Raw genomic sequence first — 26,150 nt, forward strand, 5'->3', positions numbered from 1 at the left:
GGCTGCCAAATGATGAGGAACTTCACTTCTCTAAACATCCTTCACCTCTGCTCAAAAAGACCTGACAAAAACGTAAGTTTATAAAACTTTTATATCACTTTTAAATAACTTTATACTTTTTCAGGAGATATAACAAATAAACATGTTTAATATCATAAAGGTTACTTTTTAATAAGTGCATTTTTCTGAAGTTTGATCAAACAAACTTTGTTACAGGGGAAAGAAAAAAAACTTTCACTTTGATCAAGTTTTGAACATTTTAAAGCTCTCATGCAGTTTTTCTTCTGGGCATTATTACTGATCAAATAGTTTCCTTAAAGAGGTTGTAAACAAAGAAAGAAACAAAAGAAAAAACACAACATTTGTCTCTTTTCCTTGAGGCAGGCAGTCAAACTTCCTGTTTTTTTATTTTATTATCATTTCATCTTCTACGTTTTAATAATGAGCATCTTTACATGAATTGAATGAAATGCAAAAAGATTTCAATTTAAACCTTAAAATGAGAAGCTGCACACCTTGAAGTCTTTTAGTTTTGTTGGGATCAATTTAGTTAACTAAACTCTGGATCCAACCTTTTCCACATTGATGAAGATTTAAACATTTCAAGATATTTCTCCATCTGCAACTTCTGCAAAGATCACATTCAACAACAGCCTCAAAATGAAATCTAAGTTTATTTGAAGCAAAATAAACTAAACTGTAAATCTACATGTATTTTCTCCAGACTTTCTGCCTCTTCTGAAACACAAAGATGGCTGCAGCTCTGACTCTCCTCCTCACTGGCTGTCTGCTGCAAGGTGAGATGCTCACTTATATTTGTCAAAGAAATTAGCTACTAATGTGTTCTGCTTTCTTGATATCATAATGTAGAGATTTGGTGTTAAATTCACAACTTTAATGGAAAAAAGCTGTGTGAAAATGATGAATCCTCTGAGTTTTACGTGAAGACTATTTTATCTTATTTATCTATTTTATAAGATTTTTAGAAACAGAGCCAACAATAAAATGTATCATGACTTCATTTATTTATTTGTTTGTTTATTTAACAGAGACACGTGCAATGAACATTGCTTCATATAAATACAAAGTAGATAACATGCAATCAGGTTTCTAGCCGCGGCTCATTTGAAACCTCTATCCCTGTCAATGATTTTAGTAATATAGACATTATAAACTCAATATGAATAAGGATTGTATTGTAAATGTATAATTGTAATAATGATTTGTTTCTTGTGTTTCAGGTGCCCTGTGTGGAAAGTTTGAGAGCATTATACCAAATACTATAGAGGTTCTGAAGGGATCCTGTGTGACAATCCCCTGCTCCTTTGACGTAGATGATCAATATAATGTCAACTTAGATAACACATGTAAAGCATTATGGAAAGAAAGAATTAATGGACCTGCTGTGTTTGATAGCAGTAATCCACAACAGAAAGGACAATTGATTGGTGACCTAACAAAAAAAGACTGCACCACAACCCTGAATGACATGCAAAACAACAAACTGTATTTTGTTAGATTGGAATGTGGCATTCTGAAATACAATTTTGATGGCGTGACCATTTCAGTCACAGGTAGGTTTCAAATTAAATGTACTTACAGTTCAGTCATGTAGTAGTTCTCTGACCTTATCATTGATTACTTCAAAATAAAGATAAATCAAACCTTTGATAGTAGAGAGAAATAACTGTTTATACATGTTTATGAACCTTCTGAACAGATGATCCACCCAGACCGACTCTGACTCCGCCCACACTGAAGGTGAAAGAGGGAACCTCAGTGAGTTTGAATTGCTCTGCTCCAGCTCCCTGTCTGTCTCTTCCTCCAAATCTGACATGGAGCCCCGGCCTGGGTGAAGGTCAGGAGACCCTGCAGGAGAATCAGGACAAAACTAAAGTCAAGATCTCTGTGCTGAACTTCAACGCATCACACCTCCATCACGGACAGGAAATCTCCTGTACTGCTGTCTACAGAAAACAAGATGGCAGCACTGAGTCATCTGTGAAAACCAGTTTAACAGCTGACATTACATGTGAGTATGAGTGTCTTGTGATTAAATTGATTACATAAAATACATGCTTCTTCTTCTTTGTTTGTTGTTTTGTAATCATTTAGCAAACAGTTACGAGCATGGCCGTCACCTGGGGTGTGCATACTGCCATGTGTGATTACCTTCTTTTCTCTCCACTCAGATGTTTGATTGTAGATGTATTCATTGTATGAACAGGGTTTGTTGTTTAACCTCTACATAAATGATCTAATAAATGAATGCTATTAGGACAGACATCCTAATGTACGCTGATGATACTATAATTTTTGAACATGCAACAACAAACCAGCAAGCTGCACGTAAGCTAACAGCAGTGATGACTAATATCACACAGTGGTTTAATAACTCCTGTCAATACTTAAACATAAAGAAAACAATCTGCATGTTTTTCACAAAGACGTCAACAAATCATTTGACACTCAGTGTTTTCATCACAGGGTTAAAGGTCACAGTTGTAACTGATTATAAATGAATGTAACACTGGACTTTAATATCAATTTAAAAAAACAAATTAAGAATGCAGTGAGGTTCACAAATGACAAACAGTTTGTAAATGCAGACTGAACAGTTTATATATTTGTTTCTATTAGTCTATGTATACAAAACTATAAATATTTGTGTGTGAATCAGAAATACATTTGTGAATGTTATTTTTTTATTTGTGGATTTGTTTTACATTTATATAGAATGAAATATATTTATGAATCCTTCTGTGTGCATTTGTGAATATTGAGACTGATCTAACTCCATAACAGCTATCCTCTGCAGCTCATTGGTGGGGTTTATTTACGCAAGCTTCACGTTGTTGTGTTGTCGTCGTCAGATGTTGTAAGTGCTTAAGGAGTTTTGAAGTCCTGTTTTTTGCAGTATAAAGAGTCCTGGTCCTGGGACACAATTTACATCTGACAATGATGTTCTTGTCATCTTTCCTGTCGACAAAACTTAAGTAATGGGAATATTTCCAGCCGCTGAATGTAAAAATGTATGCTTCCATCTTTCAAGTTAGCCAGGGTTGCCAGGTATGTGTGACAACAAATGACAAAACAAGCCCAATGGCCAAAAAATACAACCCTCGGCGGCACCTAAAAAGAAGCCCAAATCCGCGGGAAAACCACATATCTGGCAACCATGAAGCTCGCTACCTTCCGGCTTGTCTGAGGTGCGCAATGAAATGAATCTGGGGTTTGTTGCATAAATCTGAAGTGGGGAAATAACAACAACAGTAATGTATTAACAAGTTTTTTTTTGTGTGGGTAACTGTAATATTATTACTGGAATTTCACTAGTAATTCGTTACACTTAACGCGTTACTAGTGATACGTTACAGCCCAACGCTGGTCCTACTAGCTGTTTCTATTGATGTTTAGCAGGGCTTGTTCAGAATAAAGGCATAACATTCTCTATCCCTCATCACAAATAAACTACATATTCAAAAAATATAACTTTATTTTTTCTCTTTCTCTTTCTCTCTTTTCAGATTCACCCAAAGGGACCACAGTGTCAGTCAGTCCCTCTGGTCCAGTGCAAGAAGACAAAAATGTGACACTGACTTGCAGTGCTAATGCCAACCCAGCTGTAAAGAACTACACCTGGTACAGAGCTGATGGAGGCCAGGAGACTTTCATGGGGACTGGACGTGTTTTAAACATCAAAGCTTCAAGGGAGAGAGGACCTTTTTTCTGCCGTGCAGCAAATGAAGAGGGAAGTGGAAGATCGAACAACACACAGATGGATGTTCAGTGTAGGTATCGTTTGAAACATTTGCATAAATGCCGGTAGGTCAGGCTTCTTTTGTGCAGCAGGAATGTAAATAATCTTTGTTAATAATGAACATCTTTAGTTTGTACAGATGTTTAAAGCAACTACACAGAGGATTTGACGCTTTTCAGCATTGAGTTGCACAACAATGCACTGCTGGAGCAAATATGGTCAAGGCTACCCTAAGGCAACACAAAAATTACCTCAAAAAATCTAATCCATCAGGTACCCCCAAAATATTCTAGATTCATACTGAATCTTTAAATAAGCTGTTTTGTCAGATGCACTGCAAACAAACAATGGCATTCTTATAAGCATGGGACTCAAGATGATATCACGCCGCAACCTCTGGTTTTCAAAAAATGGAACTGATGCAGAAGAAAAAAGAACCAGAAGTCCCATACACACCCCGTATTATAATGTTCATGTTAGACTTAGACTTTCTTTATTGTCATTCAAACTTGTACTTTCAGTGCAGATAAGAACAAAATTTTGTTGCATTTGACTCGTTAGTGCAGGATAAAAACAGCAGCAAGTATTCACATAGAAAAACAAGGTGCAGATATAAATAGATATAAAAAGAAAAGCTATGTATAAAATTTCTATACAGATAAATATATTGCACGTTTGTGATGTATGTTATATTGTATTTTACAGTCCAGTGAGGTAGTCCTATGTGGGGGTTTGAGGGGGAATGGAGGGATTTTTGTCTTATGATATGTGGGAAGAAGCTGTTACAGAACCTGGAAGTTCTGCTTCGAAGGCTGCGGAACCTCTTTCCAGAGTCCAGCAGCGAAAACAGTCCTTGGTGGGGGTGGGAGGTGTCTCTGCTGATTTTCTGAGCCCTGGTCAGGCAGCGGATTTTTGCAATCTCCTGGATGGGAGGAAGTGGAGTCTTAATGATCTTTTCCGCCGTCCTCACCACTCTCTAAAAAAATATATTGTGTTCTGATTAGTTATTGTCTTTATCGACTCACACTGTAAGCGGATTGAATTTTCTCATTACTCACCAGTTTGGATTTTATGATGGTTATAAGGCCTGAAATGGTATTTGTACCACCGTCATGGTTCAGTACATGCAGTGATACGACAAAGACGACTGAGTGGAGAAAAAAGGCTCATGGCAGTATTCACACCCTAATCCACTTTCCAGTAATGCTCCAGACTATAAGCTTTTTTTTTTTCCTTAACAAACAAAAGGAAGTAGCAGACACAAGAAAACACAAGAAAAAAGAAAGAGTAATATGGTACACAGCAAAGCTAGAAGACCCACCTCGTTTTTTAAATCAGTTGTGGGGGAAACTTTGGGTTTGCAGTGCATTTGAACATATTGAACATTTTAATGAAGACGCCATTTCCCAGAGGTGCCCATTACCAGAGCAAATAATAGACTGAGAATTGACCCTTGGGGAACACCAAATGTGAGGTGGAAAGGGGATGAGGAAAATTGTATCACAGAAACAGAATGATCTGCCAGATAAATAAGATTGAAATCAGTACAGAGCAGTGTTTTTAATGCCATTGTACTCTTTCAGGAAATTCAGGAGGATATCATAGTCTTTCGTATTAAAAGCAGAGCTCAAGTCCAGGAGGATTAAAATTGAACAAGAACTCAACTGGAGATGTTCTGGGTTAAGGTGCAAATCATCTACGAGCGGTAGACCCCAGCTGATGACCCTGCAGCTAACAAGTGGGCATTGGTGGAGATTTGGAAGGCCCAGAGCCTAGCAAGAAAACATACACATTTAGTTGAATGTCTTGTATAGTTATTAAGCAAGGGAAGAGCGTTTTGTTTGGCTCGATTTATTCTGAAAGGGGCAATGTCATCAAGGATTGCCTGACACGTTTTAGAATCACATGAAAAAAATCAGCAACCAAATAAAGGATAGTATGAAACCAGGAGATAAGCACATCGTCTGGGACAGCCTAATATTCATGTTGTGTTAATAACACGGATTAAAGCAAAAAAAAATTCTCAACGTATAAATCAACGAATAACCAATTTCAATTGGTGTTTTCGATCTAGGTATAAAAAGCTCAAAATCTAGACTGACAGATATGGCCTTGCTTCTTTTTGACAAACGTGACCAATGTCAAATTCATTGTATGCCTATATAAATAAAGTTAAGTTACTAAGTTGAGTTAAAGTAAAGAGTAATAAAAAATATATAGGCATATTTATTTATTTACATATATAGCCAGCAGGGCACATAAAGATATTTTGACATTAGTGTATTCGTCCTTTATTTCACTTTGGTCGGGTAAATAAAGTTGCGCACCGAAGCCTAAAAACAAATCATGATATGATGGGCAGTGCACGCTGATGTTCTCTACCACAATAAAAGCCTACTATACACCGAGCAGACTTCATGTAGCAGATCAAAGTTCTGACTTTATATTTAAAATGCCACACAAACACAAAACTACAATTGTGTTACAGGATTCAGATAAATGTCTGACATTAATAACCGCAGTTTGCACGTGAGGGTAGGGCTATGTCATCAACCAATTTTGCTCGACTTTTATTTGTCCGATTGACACAGACTAAAATTATTACAATAGTGAAATTGACGGAAATCCATCGTAGCGACGGAGACCTTTAATCCCTGTAATAATTTTTCAGATTCACCCAAAGGGACCACAGTGCAAGAAGACACAAATGGGACACTGACTTGCAGTGCTAATGCCAACCCAGCTGTAAAGAACTACACCTGGTACAGAGCTGATGGAGGCCAGGAGACTTTCATGGGGACTGGACGCGTTTTAACTGTTAAAGCTTCAAATGTCATCGGTCCTTTTTTCTGCAAGGCTGAAAATGAACTGGGGAGTGGACGATCTGACAACAAACACATAGATGTTCAGCGTATGTATACAAGTTAAACTGTGTGTTTTTAAACCTTTAAAGGTCTATAATTTATCCAGAGCAGTGATTTTCTGATTATAAGAAGTTGTTAATGTTTCAGTTTTCAAGATTGATTTCCATCTTTGGCACTTTCTGTATTAGTATATAAAACATTACTAATTTGTCTTTTTCATCCAAAGGTCCATGTGTGCCAATTTGGGTCAATCAATCATTCAGTTTCCCTTTCATAATAAACTTCTTCATGTGCCAGTGGGTTGAGTGTGTTTAAATTGTGCTTTTGAACATAACCACCATGAAACAATCAGAAATGAATATTGAATTTCTTCTGGCTCAGCGTTGTTCCTGCTGAAACCACTCCTCTTCCTTTAGTCTTTTGGTTGCTCAGCCTACACTCGTCTCTCTTGCTTGCTTTGCGGTCTTGATTTGAATCACTGTCAAACTGACAATGAAGTAGACTTTAGTGGTAAAAACCATCAAGTTGAAAAAGTGTTTCAAACAGGGTTATGATATTATCATGTTATTTCTTATGACAGGTCTTCAGGATAACTGTGGACCCTACAGTGGAATTCTCTTCTGGGCTGTTACTGGAGTGTCTCTCACTGTGAACGTCGTCCTCACAATCTGCATGGTGTTTCTTTGGTATGTTATTACACCGGAGGACTTTTTGGAATAAACTGTGCTGATGAAGATATGACAAATGAGTTGTGTATAAACCCTTTTTAATCCTCATTTCTTCTTTTACTAAAGGAAACAAAGAGAGAGCATGAAGCCAAAAGAAGAGGACAGCACTTACATGAATCTGGATCACACTAACAGATCTCCAGACTATGATGTCATTGCCAAACGTCATACCTGATTATTTGAAGACAATGCTCTCTCTCTGTCTCCCTCTCTCGCTCTGTTCTTCCTGCATTGCTTTAAATATCGACTTTGAGATATGAATGTGATATTTCAATATTCTGCAGGGTGTTTGGCACAATACATGATGAATTCTCAGTAATTTCACATAATATTTTCTCTATGAAGCCTCTGATGATCAACTCTGGTTTAAGCTGTATCAAAGAGGAAATTATTTTGATAAATGGGTACGTTTAAAGTGACTTTTGTTTGTATTAAAGCTCTGTTAATCAAGAATTTCATGTTATATTGAAAACATAACTGTTTTTCAAAAGAGATACACATTGAATCAATCCAAGATATGGAAACACTGATACAGTTGTTTCCTCTGGGGGTGATGTTTTTATCTATCTATTGATTTTATGCCATGCATTGAAGGTTTTTATACTGTGCTATGTATTTCATGTATTTAGTATTTTCTTATTTGGACCCTGAGTCTGTAATAAAGGAATAATTAATTAATTGCATGCTCTTTTTTTCATCAGATTAAAGAAAGTCTGTGAGGTCAGTTCTAGAGGACAGGATTTAAATGGCACTGAATCAAAGACGAGGCTCAGTAGAACAGTTTAAAGGTCCAATATGTAAAATATCTTCTGAATTAAATCTTGAAATGGTCTTACTATATCATCAGACATTAAGGAAACATGGTCTGTTTAAATGCTGGCTTCTCTGACAACAACACAGTAGGTCCTCTTCTAAGTTTTGATTCTAGTGCTGAAGCGTTGTTTTTTGTTTTGACCAGAGACGGTAAGCGGTGTTGGGGTTTTGTGGAGCTAATATGCGGGCAACATTTATGTTTTATATAGTAAAATTTGGTTATTAAATTCATATGAATAATTATCCTTAATTAATTATTAATATCAATCAACAATATTATTAAACTGAGTTAATAAAAATGGGGCACCACCCTGAAATCAGGGGAAAATAACCTAATATCAGTCTTGATTTATTTAATTAAATACTAATACTAATAATTATTCATGAATAATTATCTGTATTTAAATTAATAGAAGGCTTAGGTTCGTACACAAGCTCTCGCAACCAGTGGCATTACAATGCCCAAACACCAGTAATCACAAACAACTGCTTTCCTAAATTGTGTGTGTGTATGCTTGTGTGTGCCTGTGTGCGTGTGAATTTTTCTCTTGTGGATGCATCAGTTAGATCACAGATTCACAGGTTGATCTCTCTGAGGTAATCATCAATGCTGAAGTTTGGGTTACCTGTATCAGACTGCTCTACATCCTTTGCCAGAGATTCAATGACCCTGGGTGAACAGGAGCCATTCTAGTCATCGGATGTTTTGATATTTCTCAGCTGTGAACCATGCGGTGGGAACTTAAAGGTGGCAGTAGAGGGCCTGAAGCTATCTCTGCCTGTGGGGGTTGAGTAGTCATCCCCCTTCCCATGGGGTGATTCAAACCTGTGAAGGTGTGAAAAGGTGTCACAGTTGTCTGTGGACTGGAGTGCTTTCCCAAAGGGAGGAGCTCCACCGTCAAAATTATTGTTATTATGAATGGCAGGGAACACTGGACTTCTTTTCTCGGTCCCTGGGTTATCCTGGCTGCTCGGTTCTATACGGAGCTTTTTCAGCAGGGTTGTTTGATCTTTTAAGGAGCTTGATTCAAGATCAGAGCCATATCCTGACGATATGTCTTGCTCCATGCTTACCTGTGCCCGTTGAATAACGTCAAACAAGTCCAGCACTTTCTGCTTGGCAGTCTTGAAGTGCTGATGAAGAAATTTGTTGTCCGCCTGCAGGGATTGGACTTCATCCTACAGGGTTTGAACGTGGTTCTGCAGGCTTTGGTTATTTTCCTGCAGAGCTCCTTTTCTACTTGCAGCTGGGCTAACTGCAAAAAGGACTTGCATTGGGAAAGAAAGAGGAGTTGCCCAAGAACATCCAGGATTTTGCTTTGGGGTTTCCTGGCTTGGTGGTTGACATGATCAACTAGCTCCTTCAACTTCTTATCACAAATACTAATTGAATAGCGATTTAAGTTGTCAATCTCCTCTAAGGAGAGGTACGTCAGACCAGCAACAGTTTCTTGTGGTGCTGCGTGGTCTGATCCAAATGGAGTCTCACATAGGGTCTTGGTACATATTTTACATGGTAAGACGGAACACCAGTGGATAACTGTTAGCAAAGCTGCTAAGCTAAACAAAGCTTGATCAACACGAGAGCAAATTTGATCTAAGTTTCCAAATTGATCACTGCAGTCTTTTCTGGAAGCTAGGTGAGGGGATTCACACCTCAAGTCCTGTAAGTATTGTGGCTCACGCCGCTCAGACAGTTGGCTATGCAACAATTATGAGGTTACACTCTCAACTGAACAAATGGCTCAAACAACAAAGAGCACAAAAAAGATTTAACTTCTCAACTCACCAAAATAAACAACACCACTAAAACACAACTTGATGTCTGCTTTGCTTGAAACAAGAAGTACATTTCACAAGAAATACATTTCTTTAATAAATTTCTTCAGAATTAAAATCTAGATTAATGCATCAAAGCTGGTTCATTGAGAAAGTCACAGGGGCTGCATAATTATGTTCAATCATTGTATGGACAAGAAAGAGGAAAAACAGTTATTACTTTATCCGTTAGCTGACAACTGACGACTTAACTAAGCCACAGCTTGGTGTCTGCTTTGCATATACAACAAAACAATTTAGTCTTCAATGAAAACAGAATTCTCTTCAGAAGAATCCCTTTTTAGCATTAAATATTGGATCAATGTGCATTAACAATGCAATATAGCTGGTTTATTGGGAGCCTCACATGGGGCACCATTATGTTGAGGTTTTGTGGAGTAACATTTATGTTGGGTTTATATAGTAAAATCCTTAATTAATTATTAATATAAATCAAAAATATTATTAAACTAAGTTAATAAAAACGGGGCTCCACCATGTATTCAGGGAACAATAACCAATATTACAAAATCTTGTCTTGAATTAATTAATTAAATACTAAAATTAGTAATTAGTAATATCTGTATTTAAAGGGATACTTCACCCATTTGAATTAAGCTTTGTATCATCAGAAACCTGATAGTATTTTTGAATGGTCGTGCATCCCGCCCTCATTTTCCCCTGAGATGGGAAATCTTTGTATTTTTAAGTCTGAAAAGGAGCTTCCAGTGACGCAAAGTGATGATTTTTGCATCACTGGAAGCTGTTGCAGTTAGCAGGGTGAAACTACAACGCTAGTTCCTCATATTTTCGACCACTGGAGCTACAGACCAATCACAGATCGGTGGGTGGGAACTCACTCCCAGAATCAAAACTTAACGTCTGCCATATTGCTTGGAAGCTATGCTAACAGGCTCTATGGAGAAAGCTGATAATGGCGAAAAAATATAAATAGAGCCAAAAAGAGACTTTCTGCCTTTTCACGGCCAAGAAGGCACCAACTTCAAAATTGATTTCACATTTCTACTACATATATGACCCAATGTAAGTACAGATTCATGTTTCAATGGGTGAAGTATCCCTTTAAATAAATAGAAGGCTTAGGTTCGTAACAAGCTCTCATAACCAGTGGTATTACAATGTTCATACACCAGTTATCGCATACACCTGCTTTCTTAAATTGTAAAATAATGAATTTAATCAAAACCACATCAGTCACAATCAATGGAACTCAATCAAAAACCATCACAAGCTAATCTAAAGCAAGCCAAACATTATGAAGCAAAGCTTGTGAATGGGGTATAAGGATGTAGTTATGTAGTTGTGTGTGTGTGTGTGTATTTGTGTGTTGCTGAGTCCATGTGTGGGTGTGTGAGCCTGTGCGTGTGTGTGCCACAGTCACCCCTGTCTGTCTGTAGAGTTCAAATAGCAATCATCTATTTTACTAATGGGAGGAAATATTGTACTTTATTTAAAAGTAAATACATTGTTAAATGGCCTATTCAGCTGGTTGGTGAGTCACGGGGACGCTTAGTCTCTACCAAGCGTCCCTTAGTCTCTACCAAGCGTCCCTGTAATCCAGACCGTTAGAGCGGATAGCTACCTACAGTATGTCTTAAACATTGACTCCCACCCTTTGCACCGTGATTTTCAGCATCTTCCCTCTGGACGGAGGTTTTTCAGTCCCAAGGGGCAGAACAAAGCCGTACAAAAATAACCATGTTTCTGCTGCTATCACTGAACTGAAAAAGCTGTAGCCATATTTCCAAATATCCTGGCTTAATTTTGTTATTAATTTTATTGGTTGTTTCATTCATTGGTGGAACCTTGAGCACTTTTCTACAATTCTACAATTCACATAGCAGACGCTTTTATCCAAAGCGACTTTTATCATTGTTATAATTTATTCATTTTTTAAAATAATGTTTCCGTAGGTTTTAAATAGTTTGATTTTTCTCGAATGTGTTTATCTTCTTACATCTGTTTTGTCTTTTCTCTCATAGCTCGCTAGGTGTACAAATACAGTTACCTGCACCTGAACAATGAGTAATTGCTTTAAATATCATAAAACAGGTGGGTGGAGACTAATTGGTGAGTATTACAAACATGTTAATTTAGTTCCAAAGATGAAAAATAGAAGAGAACAGAAGAATACATGCGATTGAGAAGAGTTGTGGCACTGTTATGAGCTATGATAGAAATGACTGTAAAATGATTGTAACACGCATGTTCACTACTGTGACTTCCTGGTGTAATTTACTGACTGTTTGAAAAAGCAGCACACACTTTGAAGGAAACGTCCCTCCTCTGAACATCTTCACCTCTCTGCTCCAGAGGACCTGACAAGAATGTAAGTTTACATGACTTTGATATGAAAAATACAAAAAGTTGGATTTAGATCAATAAACTAATACCATAGGTTAAGGAAAAACAGACACTATAAAAGGAGAAGCATTTTCTCGTTGATCTTCGACGTAATAAAGCTGTCGTTGTGTTTTTCTATATTGTTGGTGATCAAAGGAGCTGCCTATAAACAGATTATAGCGTTAATTTTAACTATAGACTGAAAATACATTAATGAAAAGTAGCATTATGTGTCACTTTTGCCTTCACAGACCACAAAGCTTCCTGTTTTTTTCTAATCATTTTATCATCTACAACATGATGCTGCAATAAGCAACTTCAGAAGAATGAAATAACTCAACCAATAACGGCCTCCCAATGATCCTACATTTTAAACCTGACTTTACTTGGACTCAAATATACTTAGTATGAAACTGATGTGTGCCCATGTGTACTCTCCAGACTTTCTGCCTATTCTGAAACACAAAGATGGCTGTAGCTCTCACTCTCCTTGTTGGCTATCTGTTCCCAGGTGAGATATTCACTCACATTAAGCCCACCACTGTAACAAACAAAAAGTAATTTAAAATAATACCTCAAAAACTTAGCGTTACACATAGCTAGTCCAAAAATTCACAAATGATTAACACATGTTCTTATTTAAATGTTCTTTCATGTGTTTCAGGTGCCCTGTGTGGACAGTTTGAGATCATTATACCAAATACTATAGAGGTTCTGAAGGGATCCTGTGTGACAATCCCCTGCTCCTTTGACGTAGATGATCAACATAATGTCAACTTAGATAACACATGTAAAGCTTTATGGAAAGAATCTGATAGCAGACTTGTTGTGTTTGATAGCAGTAATCCACAACAGAGTACAATCAAAGGACAATTGATCGGTGACCTAACAAAAAGAGACTGCACCACAACCCTGAATGACATGCAACCTCAAAACAACAAAGTGTATCATTTTAGATTGGAATGTGGCGATGATCTGAAATATAATTTTCATGGTGTGAAAATTTCAATCAAAGGTAGGTTTCAAATTAAACTTATTTACAGTTCGGTCATGTAGTAGTTCTCTGACCTTATCATTGATTACTTTAAAATAAAGATAAATCAAACCTTTGATAGTAGAGAGAAATAACTGCTTATACATGTTTATGTATCTTCTGAACAGATGATCCACCCAGACCGACTCTGACTCCGCCCACACTGAAGGTGAAGGAGGGAACCTCAGTGAGTTTGAACTGCTCTGTTCCAGCTCCCTGTCTGTCTCTTCCTCCAAATCTGACATGGAGCCCCGGCCTGGGTGAAGGTCAGGAGACCCTGCAGGAGAATCAAGACAAAACTAAAGTCAAGATCTCTGTGCTGAACTTCAAAGCATCACACCTCCATCACGGACAGGAAATCTCCTGTACTGCTGTCTACAGAAAACAAGATGGCAGCACTGAGTCATCTGTGAACACCAGTTTAACAGCTAACATTACATGTGAGTATGTGTGTCTTGTGATTAAGGAAGTCAAACTTAAACTTTTAAATGCTCTCTAATCTCCTTAAAATCTTGACTAAATTAAATTAGGTGTGAAACAATAAGTCCTTGAAAGAACATTTTTACCCAATTCTTTAGATTTTCTAATTAGTGTTGACATTTAATGACATCAATTTAATAAATGAAACACCTCAGTGTGAGATGCTTATGGATTTTCTTGATCACAGAGCTTCAACAGCAAGCCTTTAACTTGCTTTGCTTCATTTCTCTGAAGTGTTTCCTCATCCAAAATATCCTTTGCAGTCATATCTTAGGGTGCATTTTTTGTTAATTGCATAAACTTCAAGCTGCTTTGAAATCAAGCTAAAGCAGAGACTTAGAAGAAAAGACAAAGGGAAAATCTACATCTGCATGCCATATATCTAACTCTGATTAAGATGCATTTTAGGATTAACATAATTCCCTTTACTGTACAGAAAACATGAAACTAATGGCAACCTTTCTTGTAAGTGCAAACATGCTGAAAAGCAAAGGCTTCAAACGTTGCTGAAGCAGAGTCAGTAATTTTCTTCATGATTTTTCTTCCAAATCAGCAAGAAAGTGACAGTTTACAATTCAATTATCAAAAGAACAAGTCTGTTTATTTTTTTCCTCCCAGATTCACCCAAAAAAACCACAGTGTCGGTCAGTCTGTCCGGTCCAATACGACAAGACAACATTATGACTCTGACCTGTAGTAGCAGTACCAACCCAGCTGTAAAGAACTACACCTGGTACAGAGCTGATGGAGGCCAGGAGACTTTCATGGGGACTGGACGCGTTTTAACTGTCAAAGCTTCAAATGTCATCGGTCATATTTTCTGCAAGGCTGAAAATGAACTGGGGAGTGGACGATCTGACAACAAACACATAGATGTTCAGCGTATGTATACAAGTTAAACTCTGTGTTTTAAAACCTTTAAAGGTCTATAATTCATCCAGAGCAGTGATTTTCTGATTATAAGATGTTGTTAATATTTCAGTTTTCAAGATTGATTTCCATCTTTGGCACTTTCTGTATTAGTATATAAAACATTACTAATTTGTCTTTTTCATCCAAAGGTCCATGTGTGCCAATTTGAGCCAATCAATCATTCAGTTTCCCTTTCATAATAAACTTCTTCATGTGCCAGTGGGTTGAGTGTGTTTAAATTGTGCTTTTGAACATAACCACCATGAAACAATCAGAAATGAATATTGAATTTCTTCTGGCTCAGCGTTGTTCCTGCTGAAACCACTCCTCTTCTTTTAGTCTTTTGGTTGCTCAGCCTACACTGGTCTCTCTTGCTCGCTTTGTGGTCTTGATTTGAAAATATGATACAGCTTTGGTACTTCCTTCACTGTCAAATTGACAATGAAGTAGACTTTAGTGGTAAAAACCATCAAGTTGAAAAAGTGTCCCCCCCCAAGTGTTTTAATCAATGAAAAAATATCAGAATTTATGTACAGATGAATACACTTAACTTCAAATGAATGACACAATAGTCAATTAAATTTTCCTCAACTTTAGTTTAAATTAACAATAAAATAATTTACTGAGCAAATAATAAGCACGTGTTATTAGATACACACTGTAATCAGCCCTTAGACTGACTAAAATTAATTTAGCCTCTCTCTGAAGATCAGTGCCATCCAATTAAATAATTCAATTATATCAAAGCAAAAATATGGGGTCAGTGAGAACTAAAGGAGATGGGGTTGCAACACATTGTCCTGTCTTAATTATTGATTACATGCAAGTTATTTGTTGTTGATTACATAAACGCGACACTAAACAGGGTTATGATATTATCATGTTATTTCTTATGACAGGTCTTCAGGATAACTGTGGACCCTACAGTGGAGTTCTCTTCTGGGCTGTTACTGGAGTGTCTCTCATTGTGAACATCGTCCTCACACTCTGCATGATGTTTCTTTGGTATGTTATTACACCGGAGGATTTTTTGGAATAAACTGTGCTGATGAAGATATGACAAATGAGTTGTGTATAAAACAATTTTTTAATCCTCATTTCTTCTTTTACTAAAGGAAACAAAGAGAGAGCATGAAGCCAAAAGAAGAGGACAGCACTTACATGAATCTGGATCATACTAACAGATCTCCAGACTATGATGTCATTGCCAATCGTCATACCTGATTATTTGAAGACAATGCTCTCTCTCTGTCTCCCTCTCTCGCTCTGTTCTTCCTGCATTGCTTTAAATATCGACTTTGAGATATGAATGTGATATTTCAATATTCTGCAGGGTGTTTGGCACAATACATGATGAATTCTCAGTAATTTCACTTAACATTTTCTCTATGAAGCTTCTGATGTCCAAATCTGGAGAGATATTGATCATGAATTATGGATAAGTTTGAGGTGATGGTTTTCACTTTTGTTTGTATTGAAGCTCTGCTAATCAAGATTTTTATTTTTTATTGAAAAAGTAAATGGTTTATCAAAAGAGATGCACACTGAATCAATCCAAGATATGGAAACATTGGTACAGTTGTATCCTCTGGGGACGCTGCTTTTATCTATTTAGTGATTTTATACCATGCATTGCATTCATGTTGCAGGTTTTTATACTGTGCTTTGTATTTCATGTATCTTGTATTGTATTTTATGTCTTTTGGATTTTCTGATTTGGACCCTGAGTCTGTAATAAAGTTTTGATTCATTCATTGCATGCTCTTGTTTTCCAATCAGATTAAAGAAAGCCTGTGAGGCCAGTTCCAGAGGACAGGGTTTAAATGGCACTGAATCAAAGAGGAGGTTAAGGAGGACAGTTTAAAGGTCCAATATGTAAGATATCTTCTAAAATAAATCTTGAAATGGTCTTACTTTATCATCAGACATTAAGGAAACATGATCTGTTTAAGTGCTGGTCTATTTGAAAACGTAGCAGCAGGTATTTCCTCCTTCTTTCCATTCCTTCTTTTCAAATTTCCATTGTGGCGCAGAATCATTGTATTTTGACCAGAGAAGGTAGGCGGTTGCTTCTGAAAAAAGGAGAGAGGTTAGAGAGCAGAAAAGTCTCTAGACCGATGCAGAGCTGGTTAAAAACTGAAGCTTCACTGTCCACGACATAGTAACCTGTTTGCACATTGGCTGTAGGAAGGAGGGGGCAGGGGAAGAAAGCTCTGTCCAATGTTTTGAAATTGAAGAAAAGTGTTGACGAGCTGATATCCTAAATCACACAAGAATGTTAAAACATTTCACATTCAAAGTTACAGCAACAGGTCTCCTGGGTTAACAAACGCTAACAGGCTGTAGTTGAAAGAAGAGGTGATGATGCAACAGAGTGGTAACAGATACATGGTTATCTCTGAATGTATAGTTTCGACTCTTCTGGCGGTTGAGAAAGGCATCCTAATACTGCTGGGGAAGTTTGTGGTCTCAGTTTCCATCAACGTGTTTTAACCAGCTTGATTTTATCATTGAAAGATAGTCCTTGTTCAGTCACGTTTACAAATCAACAAGCTCAGGTTTTTACTTCTACTCAATTTTTTTTTTTTCTCAGAAAACCCAGACAGCAGTAGATTGTTGATGAACGCTATTAGAGGTGTTCTTGTTCCTCGAGGAAACAAACTAACGGCCTTCTCCTAATCCTGCCATGAATTATTTAGTTGAGTTTATCAGTAGCACCGTGGGACTGTGTCTCAATATCTTACAACTTAAATTCAACATTATCCCAACAAACAGGACAACATCCAGTATTGGGGTTGCATCATATAAAATGACAGCACTAACAGGACATTCATTTTTTTTCACACATTACGGACAGCCTCTGGACACAGAAATGATAAGATAAAGTGAATGCAGTGACATCAGTGTGTAACAGCCAGTGTTGGGTAGTGATATTGATATTAGGAAGGAAAAAAAAACCTGAGACTGATATTTCAATCAGGAGAGACTTAATTGAGAATGAACAATTATTTATTTAACAATAAATGTGCAACAATTTAGATTTGAATGTGCAAAGTCTTTGGGGGATTAGACTCCATCGTGACGACTTCATGTACTCGGAAGGGTAATGAGGCCAACAGCAGGATAGGAAAACCCACCTATGGAGTCTAGACACTGGTGGTGGTGAAGAGGAATGGAGGCTATAATGAGCCTGAATCTGGACTCTGCTGAGCTGGAATGGAGGTGACTGGGGAAGAGAGAGAACTGTTTTAGCATTTTGTCGCAGCAGGATGATTGGTTGAGAGAGGTTGTGTCCGAATCTAGTTGGTTAATTACTTAAAGAATAAACACCCATTAACAGCTGATCACCAGAGCAGGTAGACAGAGGAAGTAGTTTAGGTTGAAGTGAAAGGGTGAATGAATTTGTGAAAGAATATAACCAGTCTTCCTTCCCTTATGCTGCGCTCCATATCGGCCAATGTCTCTCTTATATCTAATAATAATAATAATAATAATACATTTTATTCATAAGCGCTTTTCAAAAACTCTTATACATTAAACATTTGTTAAAAAAGACAAAAGAAACAGCACAGTAAGGACAGACTAACAGACATTGCAGCATTCCACACAAATCATAAAGACAACAACATAAAGGTACAGCTACAGATAAACAGAACACATATCACAATCATACATCAAAAGATTGTTTGAAGAGGTGAGTTTTGATCAGTGATTTGCAATTAACCCAGATGCAATTTGTCCTGCAGCAACATGATGTTGTAACAGAGTGTCCAGAGGTGTCACCTGTCTGTTCTGACGAAATAAATATTTTTTTGCCTGACACCTCAGTAGGATACTACTGATGGAAACTCTTTTTACAACTTTGAGGGTTTGTCATGAAAGTTGTGAATCAGATGTGAAATATTTGAGAACTCAAAAGTGTTCATCTCCAGTTTGTTCTCCAGTGCTTGAGCCACCAGGTAAGCAGGACTTGCCACTTTAGTATTTTGCCATTTTTGTTTTTGGTGGTAATTCTGGGGAGGGGGTGTAGCTGGGATGTTCTGAGTTTGGGAGATGCCTCGAGCCCGGCAAGCCATTGAAGAAGTGAGTCTTAGATGAGTTAGTTATTTGTATAGGTGTTGGGGTGACTCTATAAAACTTGTAAAGTAAAGCAGCACATTTTCTTTGTTTGTTGGAGAGATTACCTTGTTACATTATATTTTTTGTGATGTTTGGTAAGTGGGTTTTAAACTTGGTATTTGATCAATGGTTGACTTGACTTGGGATTTTGACAATGGCTTATGAGTGTAACATTCCTCTAAAAGCTTTTTTGGATAGAGTCCTTAAAATAGGGGCAAGCATTACACCTAGTTTTGTCAATGTAAGTTTAACATTTGAACAACAAGAAGAGCTGTTATGTCTGCAATTAGAACACGAAAAAATTAAACAAAGACTTGAAATGCAACTTGAACTTGAAACAATGAAATTGGAAACGAAAAAAGAAATAAATAGAGCTTTAAAAGTGAAAGTACACATATATACATACATATCCCACCCATACAAAAAAACATGAGCCCACAATACAGTTTGATATATGATATATGCAACGCAGGCTAAAGTTTAAAAGTTTAAATGTCTTCTGTCCTTACTTAAAGGGGAGTCGTTATAAAGTGCAATTGCAGTAGGTAAAAAAGTATTTTTAAATATGTCCTTTTTGCAGCTTAGCTGCCGTAGCCTCCCACTAAAAACACTCTTTTGTTCACACACAAGATTGTGTAAGGGATGTATGTTATTGTCCATAATGTTCAACAGTTTCTGTATCATCCTTCTCCCCATCACCACCTCCAGGGGCTCCACAGCAGTCCCCAGCACAGAGCCAGCCCTCCTAATCAGCTTGTTAAGCTTTTTAGAGTCACAAGCCCTGATGCTGCTGCCCCAACAGACGGCTGCAAAGAAAATGGCACTTGCCACAACAGTCTGATAAAACATGGATAACATTTTGCTACACACATTAAAAGACCTAAGCTTCCTCAAGAAGTAGAGTCTGCTCTGACCCTTCTTGTAGACGGCCTCTGTGTGGTGCTTCCAGTCCAGTTTATTGTTCATGTACACCCCCAAGTATTTATAGCACTCCACCACCTGCACCTCATCCCCAAGGATAGAGATGGTGCTTAGCTCAGGCCTGTCCCTCCTAAAGTCCACCACCATTTCCTTGGTCTTCGTTACATTTAACACCAGGTGGTTCTTCCCACTCCATGCAACAAAGTTATCCACCAGCATCCTGTATTCTGTCTCCTCTCCACCACTGATACACCCTACTACCGCAGTATCGTCTGAGAACTTCTGTAAGTGACAAGCCTCAGAGTTATACTGGAAGTCTGAGGTGTATAGTGTGAAGAGGAAAGGGGACAGCAGAGTCCCCTGCGGCGCTCCTATGCCACTGACCGCCCGCTCAGACACAGACCTCCCCAGCCTCACAAACTGTGGTCTGTCAGTCAGGTAATCCATGATGTTGTGGTGGTGTCTACCTGCATCAGCTCCAGCTTCTCACGTAGCAGTACTGGCTGTGTGGTGTTAAAAGCACTTGAAAAATCAAAAAACATATTCCTCACAGTGCTATCAGACTTGTCTAGGTGAGAGTGGGCTCTGTGGAGTAGGTAGATGATGGCATCCTCAACCCCCACCCTTGGGCAGTATGCAAACTGCAATGGGTCCAGGTAGCTGGTCACCTGTGGTCTCAGGTGGGCCAAGACCAGCCTCTCAAGTACCTTCATGATGTGCGATGTTAGGGCAACTGGTCTGTATTCATTGAGGGCAGAGGGAGAGGGTTTCTTGGGGACCGGAACAAGGCAGTATGTTTTCCACAGCACTGGCACCCTCCCCTGGCTGAGGCTGAGGTTGAAAAGATGCTGTAGAATGCCACATAGCTGACCTAAGCAGGCTTTCAAAACTCTGGGGCTGATGCCATCTGGACCTGCTGCCTTGTTCTGGCCGAGTCTCTCGAGCTGCATTCTCACCTGGCTACTGGAGACAGACAGACAGGCCAGAGAAGTGTGGGGTAGGGGTGGGGCACAGTGGGGGTCAGAGCATGTTGGGGGGGCAGTGAATGCCGTCCAAGTAACTTGCGGAGAGGGGGGGGGGCTTTTTGAGGGGGGAGGATGTAGGGTCTGTGTGGTTATCAGGGGCCGGGGAGGTAGCCAAAGGCCTCATGCTGAACCTATTGAAGAACACGTTCATCTCATTTAACACAATTTAAATGCAAAATATGAAAACTCCGGTTGATGTAAGACACCACTGGAAGAGGTACCACAGGGGTTCTATTCGGGATATTTTCCTGTCACCAAAAGGACGAGGGGATTCCGCCCAATTCTAGATTTTAGTCGGCTCAACAAGTACCTCAAGGTGCTTCCCTTTCGGATGTTGAAGGCCTTGTTTCAAGCCATCATGGCAGGCAACTGTTTCACAACAGTGGACCTTTGCTACGCCTATTTTTATGTCCCCATCGATTCAGATCCTCTTTGCACTGGGCTGGGCAGAATTTAATATCAAGTGCTACCTTGCAGCCATATGTTTCATTTGGTATAATGCCCCCGATCTGAGGTAGATTTGTCACAAAGTCACAGGTTCACTTTCATTCATCAAACTGTTTACATACGTAAACATTTGTTTTTTTGCACTTCTGCATCAGTTTCATTTTTCAAAAGCAGAGGTCGCTGCGTGATATCATCTTGAGTCAAATGCTTGTGCCATTGTTTTTTTGCAGTGCATCTGACAAAACAACTCCTTTAAAGGTTCAGGATGAATCAAGAAAATTTCAAGTTTTAGGGGTACCTGTACTGTTGTAGATTTCTCGGGGGAAAAACAAGCTTTTGCCATATTTGCACCAGTAAAGCATTGTTGTGAAGATCTATGTTGAAAATGTTTACATCCTCTGTGTAGTTGCTTTAAACTCCTGCAAACTATTAATTTTCATTATTAAAACTAAGTTTATTTACATTACTATCTCATTTGTAAAACGCTGCACAAAGAAGCCTGACCTACCTGCATTTATGCAAATGTTTCAAACGATACCTACACTGAACATCCATCTGTGTGTTGTTCAATCTTTCACTTCCCTCTTCATTTGCTGCCCGGCAGAAAAAAAAAGGTCCTCTCTCCCGGAAAGCTTTGATGTTTAAAACACGTCCAGTCCCCATGAAAGTCTCCTGGCCTCCATCAGCTCTGTACCAGGTGTAGTCCTTTACAGCTGGGTTGGCATTAGCACTGTAAGTCAGTGTCACATTTTTGTCTTCTTGCACTGGACCAGAGGGACTGACTGACACTGTGGTCCCTTTGGGTGAATCTGAAAAGAGAACAGTGAATAAACTTCTTATCTTGACGAATAAAATGTAAGCTTTCTCAGGAGAATTTATCAAAAAACAACAGTTAAGTCGAAAGCTAGTTTTGCTTCCACCAAGCTGTCTCACTGTTTTGAATAAGTAGTTTATTTGTGATGAGGGATAGAGAAGAGAGTTATGCCTTTATCCTGAACAAGCCCTGCTAAACATCAATAGAAACAGCTAGTGGCACTGTAAATATGCAAATATGTGATTTTTTAATTTTTATTTGTTGAAGGGGTGGCACAATTCATTATGAACAAGTTGCATTTGTAAAAATGACTGCAGTTGTTCAGTCGTCCGTACATGTTTGTGTTCAGTAAAGTTTGATTAGACTGAAACACCATCAGTTCAGATTGTGACCCTTTTACAGGGTTTTGCTTTTATCACAGTGTTGGTCAGTCTATGGGCTCGACTCTCATTGTGTAGAATTAAAAAGACTATAGTCAGATGAATAGACTGATACATTTCTTATTTGACAAAACAGTTCTTGACATAGTTAAATTTTGTGTACATAATATGAAATTAAAGAAGTGAAAATCGCAATATATTATATCACAATTCTCAGCCTATAGCAAAATGTTTAAAATCGCAATAATATCGTATCATGACTCAAGCATTGTTATAATATCGTAGCTTGGGGCCTCTGGTGATTCCCACCCCTAATCCCAATGTAGGTCTATGACGTCTACAGTACAGTGTTGCTTCCTCAGCGGATAAACAGTTGGTGAAAATATGTAAATATGAACTTTACTATGTTTGTCACCATCTTAATTTGTTTTTGAAATGGGAGATTAAAGTCCAGTGTTACATTCATTTATAATCAGATACAACTGTGACCTTTAACCCTGTGATGAAAACACTGAGTGTCAAATGATCTGTTGACGTCTTTGTGAAAAACATGCAGATTGTTTTCTTTATGTTTAAGTATTGACAGGAGTTATTAAACCACTGTGTGACATTAGTCATCACTGCTGTTAGCTTACGTGCAGCTTGCTGTTTTGTTGTTGCATGTTCAAAAATGATAGTATCATCAGCATACATTAGGATGTCTGTCCTAATAGCATACATTTGGGAGATCATTTATGTAGAGACTAAACAACAAACCCTGTTCATACAATGAATACATCTACAATCAAACATCTGAGTGGAGAGGATAAAGGTTATCAAACATGGCAGTATGCACACCCCAGGTGACGGCCATGCTCGTAACTGTTTGTAAGGTACATAAATATGTATAAGTAGTCATTTCTCTCTACTATCAAAGGTTTGATTTATTTTCATTTGAAGTAATCAACGATAAGGTCAGAGAACTACTACATGACTGAACTGTTAATAAATGTAATTTTAACCTACGTTTGACTGAAATTTCAATTTCTTGAGGAAAATAATATTTGACACCATCACCTTCCAATCTAAAGTGATACACTTCCTGTTTTGAGGTTGCATGTCATTCAGGGTTGTGGTGCAGTCTTTTTTTCTTAGGTCACAGATCAGTTGTCCTATGATTGCACTCTGTTGTGGATTACTGCTATCAAACACAACAGGTCCGCTATAAGATTCTTTCCATAAAGCTTTACATGTGTTATCCAAGTTGACATTATATCTATCCTCTACGTCAATTGTAGACTGGTTTGATCCGTCTATATTCGATTTTATGTAATTGTCTGTTAATAATGTCTCTGCTCAATCCTTTATTGTGAAGCACTTTGTGACGTCTGTTCTTGAAAGGTGCTATATAAATAATCTTTACTTACTTAGTCATCTGAGATCTCACACTTGTCTCACTTTTTTTAAAACTCAGATCTTAGAATGAGACACCACAAGATGATTTAAAGAACTTGGACTGTGTCTCGTACTTGTCTCATTGTTTTCTTAGCTGAGATGTAAAAATGACACATCTGAACAGCCTGGCTCAGACTGCAGGATAATCGGGCTGATTTGAAGTCCGATTCTGCCTTACCGTCAACTGCGTGGGTGTTTCCGATTCGAAGCTGATCAGAACTGATTATCTGGTGGACTATTTTGTAGTGTGAGTGGTGTAAAGATCCAATCTTAACCTCCCCAATCTGCTCTGAGAGCATCGGGCCGCCCGCAACATTTCAGATTTCAGATTTGATCAGCTGAGCTGCTCTGCTTCTTGTGCTGCAGACTGCTGAGAGTTTTTTTAAACTGTCGAAATAGCACTCCTCCTGCTGGACAAACTATGTATTGGCACTGTCTCTTAATTTCCTCAAGAAGTGTTTTCTGTAATAAATCATCTGCGAAAAAATCGTATGGAGACGTATAGAGAAAAAAATATGTATAGCTTTAGTCACGTGACCGGCGTGCGGGCCTGAAGGGAAAAGTTAAGGAAAGTATCGACCACCATTGAACAAACTTCATTTAATTTTCCATCTCTTCAAAACGACGCATGTTCTTGTGGTAGACAACACAACATTGAGGTCTTGAATGCATGCCTCTAACCTGTCCCACTCACTAGTCAGTTAAGCTTATTTAAGTCACCGGCGCGTTGGACAGACATTCAGTTCTTTGCGCTCCCAGCTGCATCGTCATTTTTGGTCATTTGAAGTTTATCAAAACTGTGAAACGTCTGCCTTAATCTGCTCTCCAACATATTCCCAAACTGTGAGAAATCGAGGCTTTGACTCGGAGCTATCGACGGTAATCGACGCGAACACAGGCGACTGTCAAATATGAAACCATCTTCCCCCCCCGGTACCTGCAATTCCTCCCTTCTGATTGGTCAATCCCCCTCCCCACACACACACACGGGAGAGCGGGGGGAGGGGGGCATTTCTACAAGTACAAATTTCTTTTGCTAGAGACGTCTCGCAAAATGTGTTGCAAAACTCAAGCAGCGCAGATTCACGCGAGAAAAGTAGTTTGTGAAGATTTGAGAAGTTGTAATTGGAGAGTTGTGGTTGTAAAAGATAATAGGCACAAGTTATTAAAAAAATCTGAGTAAATTATGATTTTTACATACAAGTTCACTTTTTCAAGCTCTCACATCACATTCTACAAGCTCTCACATCTCATTCTACAAGCTCACATCTCATTCTACAAGCTCACATCTCATTCTACAAGCTCTCACATTTTGCAACATATCTACCTTCATACTCCTCACCCCCCAGATCAGTCCTGACTGAAACCCTGTAGTGGTGAGTAGGTGGCTCAGTTTTAACTTTAGAAGTTGAAGCATTGATTGTTTTTTTTGTTTTTTTTATTAATAGCTGTTTTCATTTTAGGTGGCTAAAAGCCTGCTTTTCTTTCAGTCACTTAGTTGGGAGGCTAGGCACCCAGGGTGAGGGCCCTCCACTTGTTTGCATGTGAGTTTAAGAGCACTGGGACACAAATGGACTACACCAAAAGTTGTTGAGGATTGCTGTGTGATTTGCTGTGCTGCACTAAGGTGAGTATATGGTAGCACCCCCACACCTTCCTCAGTTTAGTCTGCCTCTTCACTAGTGGCTTAAGCTCAGTTTTGGTTTATTTCTGGACGAGTAGTACTTTTTATCAAATTTGCATTTTAACTTTATTTTTAGGCCATTTTAAAATAAAAACTCTATTTGAGTTGTTTTATTATTTTCATGATTTGGTCTTATTTAGTTTTGTATTTCAGAGTTTAGGTTTCCATGTTTTAATTTCTCCTGTCCATCCTTGTGTTGCTTGTTTCCCTTGTGTGTTTTTGTCTTAGTGTTTCATGTATTTATTTTGTAAGTGTCCTCAGTGTTTCTTGTGTTCATTCCTTCCTCTGTGTGATTGCCCTCATTGTCTTCACCTGTGTCATTAGTCTCACCTGTGTCTGATTACCCCTGTCTATTTAGTCTCTGTGTTTCTTCCCTTCTGTGTCAGTTCGTTGTCATTTGTCGGTGTTGTTTGTAGTTATGTTAGTTTTCCTTGTGCTCCCAGTGATTCCTTGTGGCTACCTTTTTATTATATTTTGTCTTTTTCTTATATAGTAGATTATCCTGAAAGAATCAAATAGCTGGATTTCATTCAGTTTCACCTGGAAAAAAATTA

At 38.3% G+C, this 26,150-nt stretch overlaps 2 protein-coding genes across 2 annotated transcripts in view; both read left to right on the plus strand.

Moving 5' to 3' along the window:
• Window positions 1–26,150, plus strand: part of LOC132983663 (B-cell receptor CD22-like) — a 100,788-nt gene that overhangs the window by 11,872 nt on the left and 62,766 nt on the right. The window contains exon 4 of the mRNA XM_061050084.1: window positions 3,528–3,791. Within this exon, the coding sequence (XP_060906067.1) occupies window positions 3,528–3,791 (264 nt within the window). The remainder of the gene's footprint in view (window positions 1–3,527; window positions 3,792–26,150) is intronic.
• Window positions 46–16,582, plus strand: LOC132983668 (sialoadhesin-like). The gene is made up of 7 exons (XM_061050094.1): window positions 46–72; window positions 725–797; window positions 13,012–13,362; window positions 13,509–13,820; window positions 14,479–14,742; window positions 15,672–15,777; window positions 15,888–16,582. Exons 2-7 carry the CDS (start codon window positions 752–754, stop codon window positions 15,994–15,996), a joined length of 1,188 nt encoding a protein of 395 aa, XP_060906077.1. The 5' UTR covers window positions 46–72; window positions 725–751; the 3' UTR covers window positions 15,997–16,582.

This window comes from Labrus mixtus, chromosome 11, assembly GCF_963584025.1.
Source record: "Labrus mixtus chromosome 11, fLabMix1.1, whole genome shotgun sequence".
NCBI lineage: Eukaryota > Metazoa > Chordata > Actinopteri > Labriformes > Labridae > Labrus > Labrus mixtus.

What these genes read in the sequence shown, in the direction of transcription:
- LOC132983668 (XM_061050094.1), top strand. Translation starts at nt 752, where the DNA reads ATGGCTGCAGCTCTGACTCTCCTCCTCACTGGCTGTCTGCTGCAAG. An exon ending in TGTGAAAATTTCAATCAAAG is followed by an intron (nt 13,363 to 13,508) that starts GTAGGTTTCAAA and finishes TCTTCTGAACAG; the next exon opens with ATGATCCACCCAGACCGACT. An exon ending in CAAACACATAGATGTTCAGC is followed by an intron (nt 14,743 to 15,671) that starts GTATGTATACAA and finishes TTCTTATGACAG; the next exon opens with GTCTTCAGGATAACTGTGGA.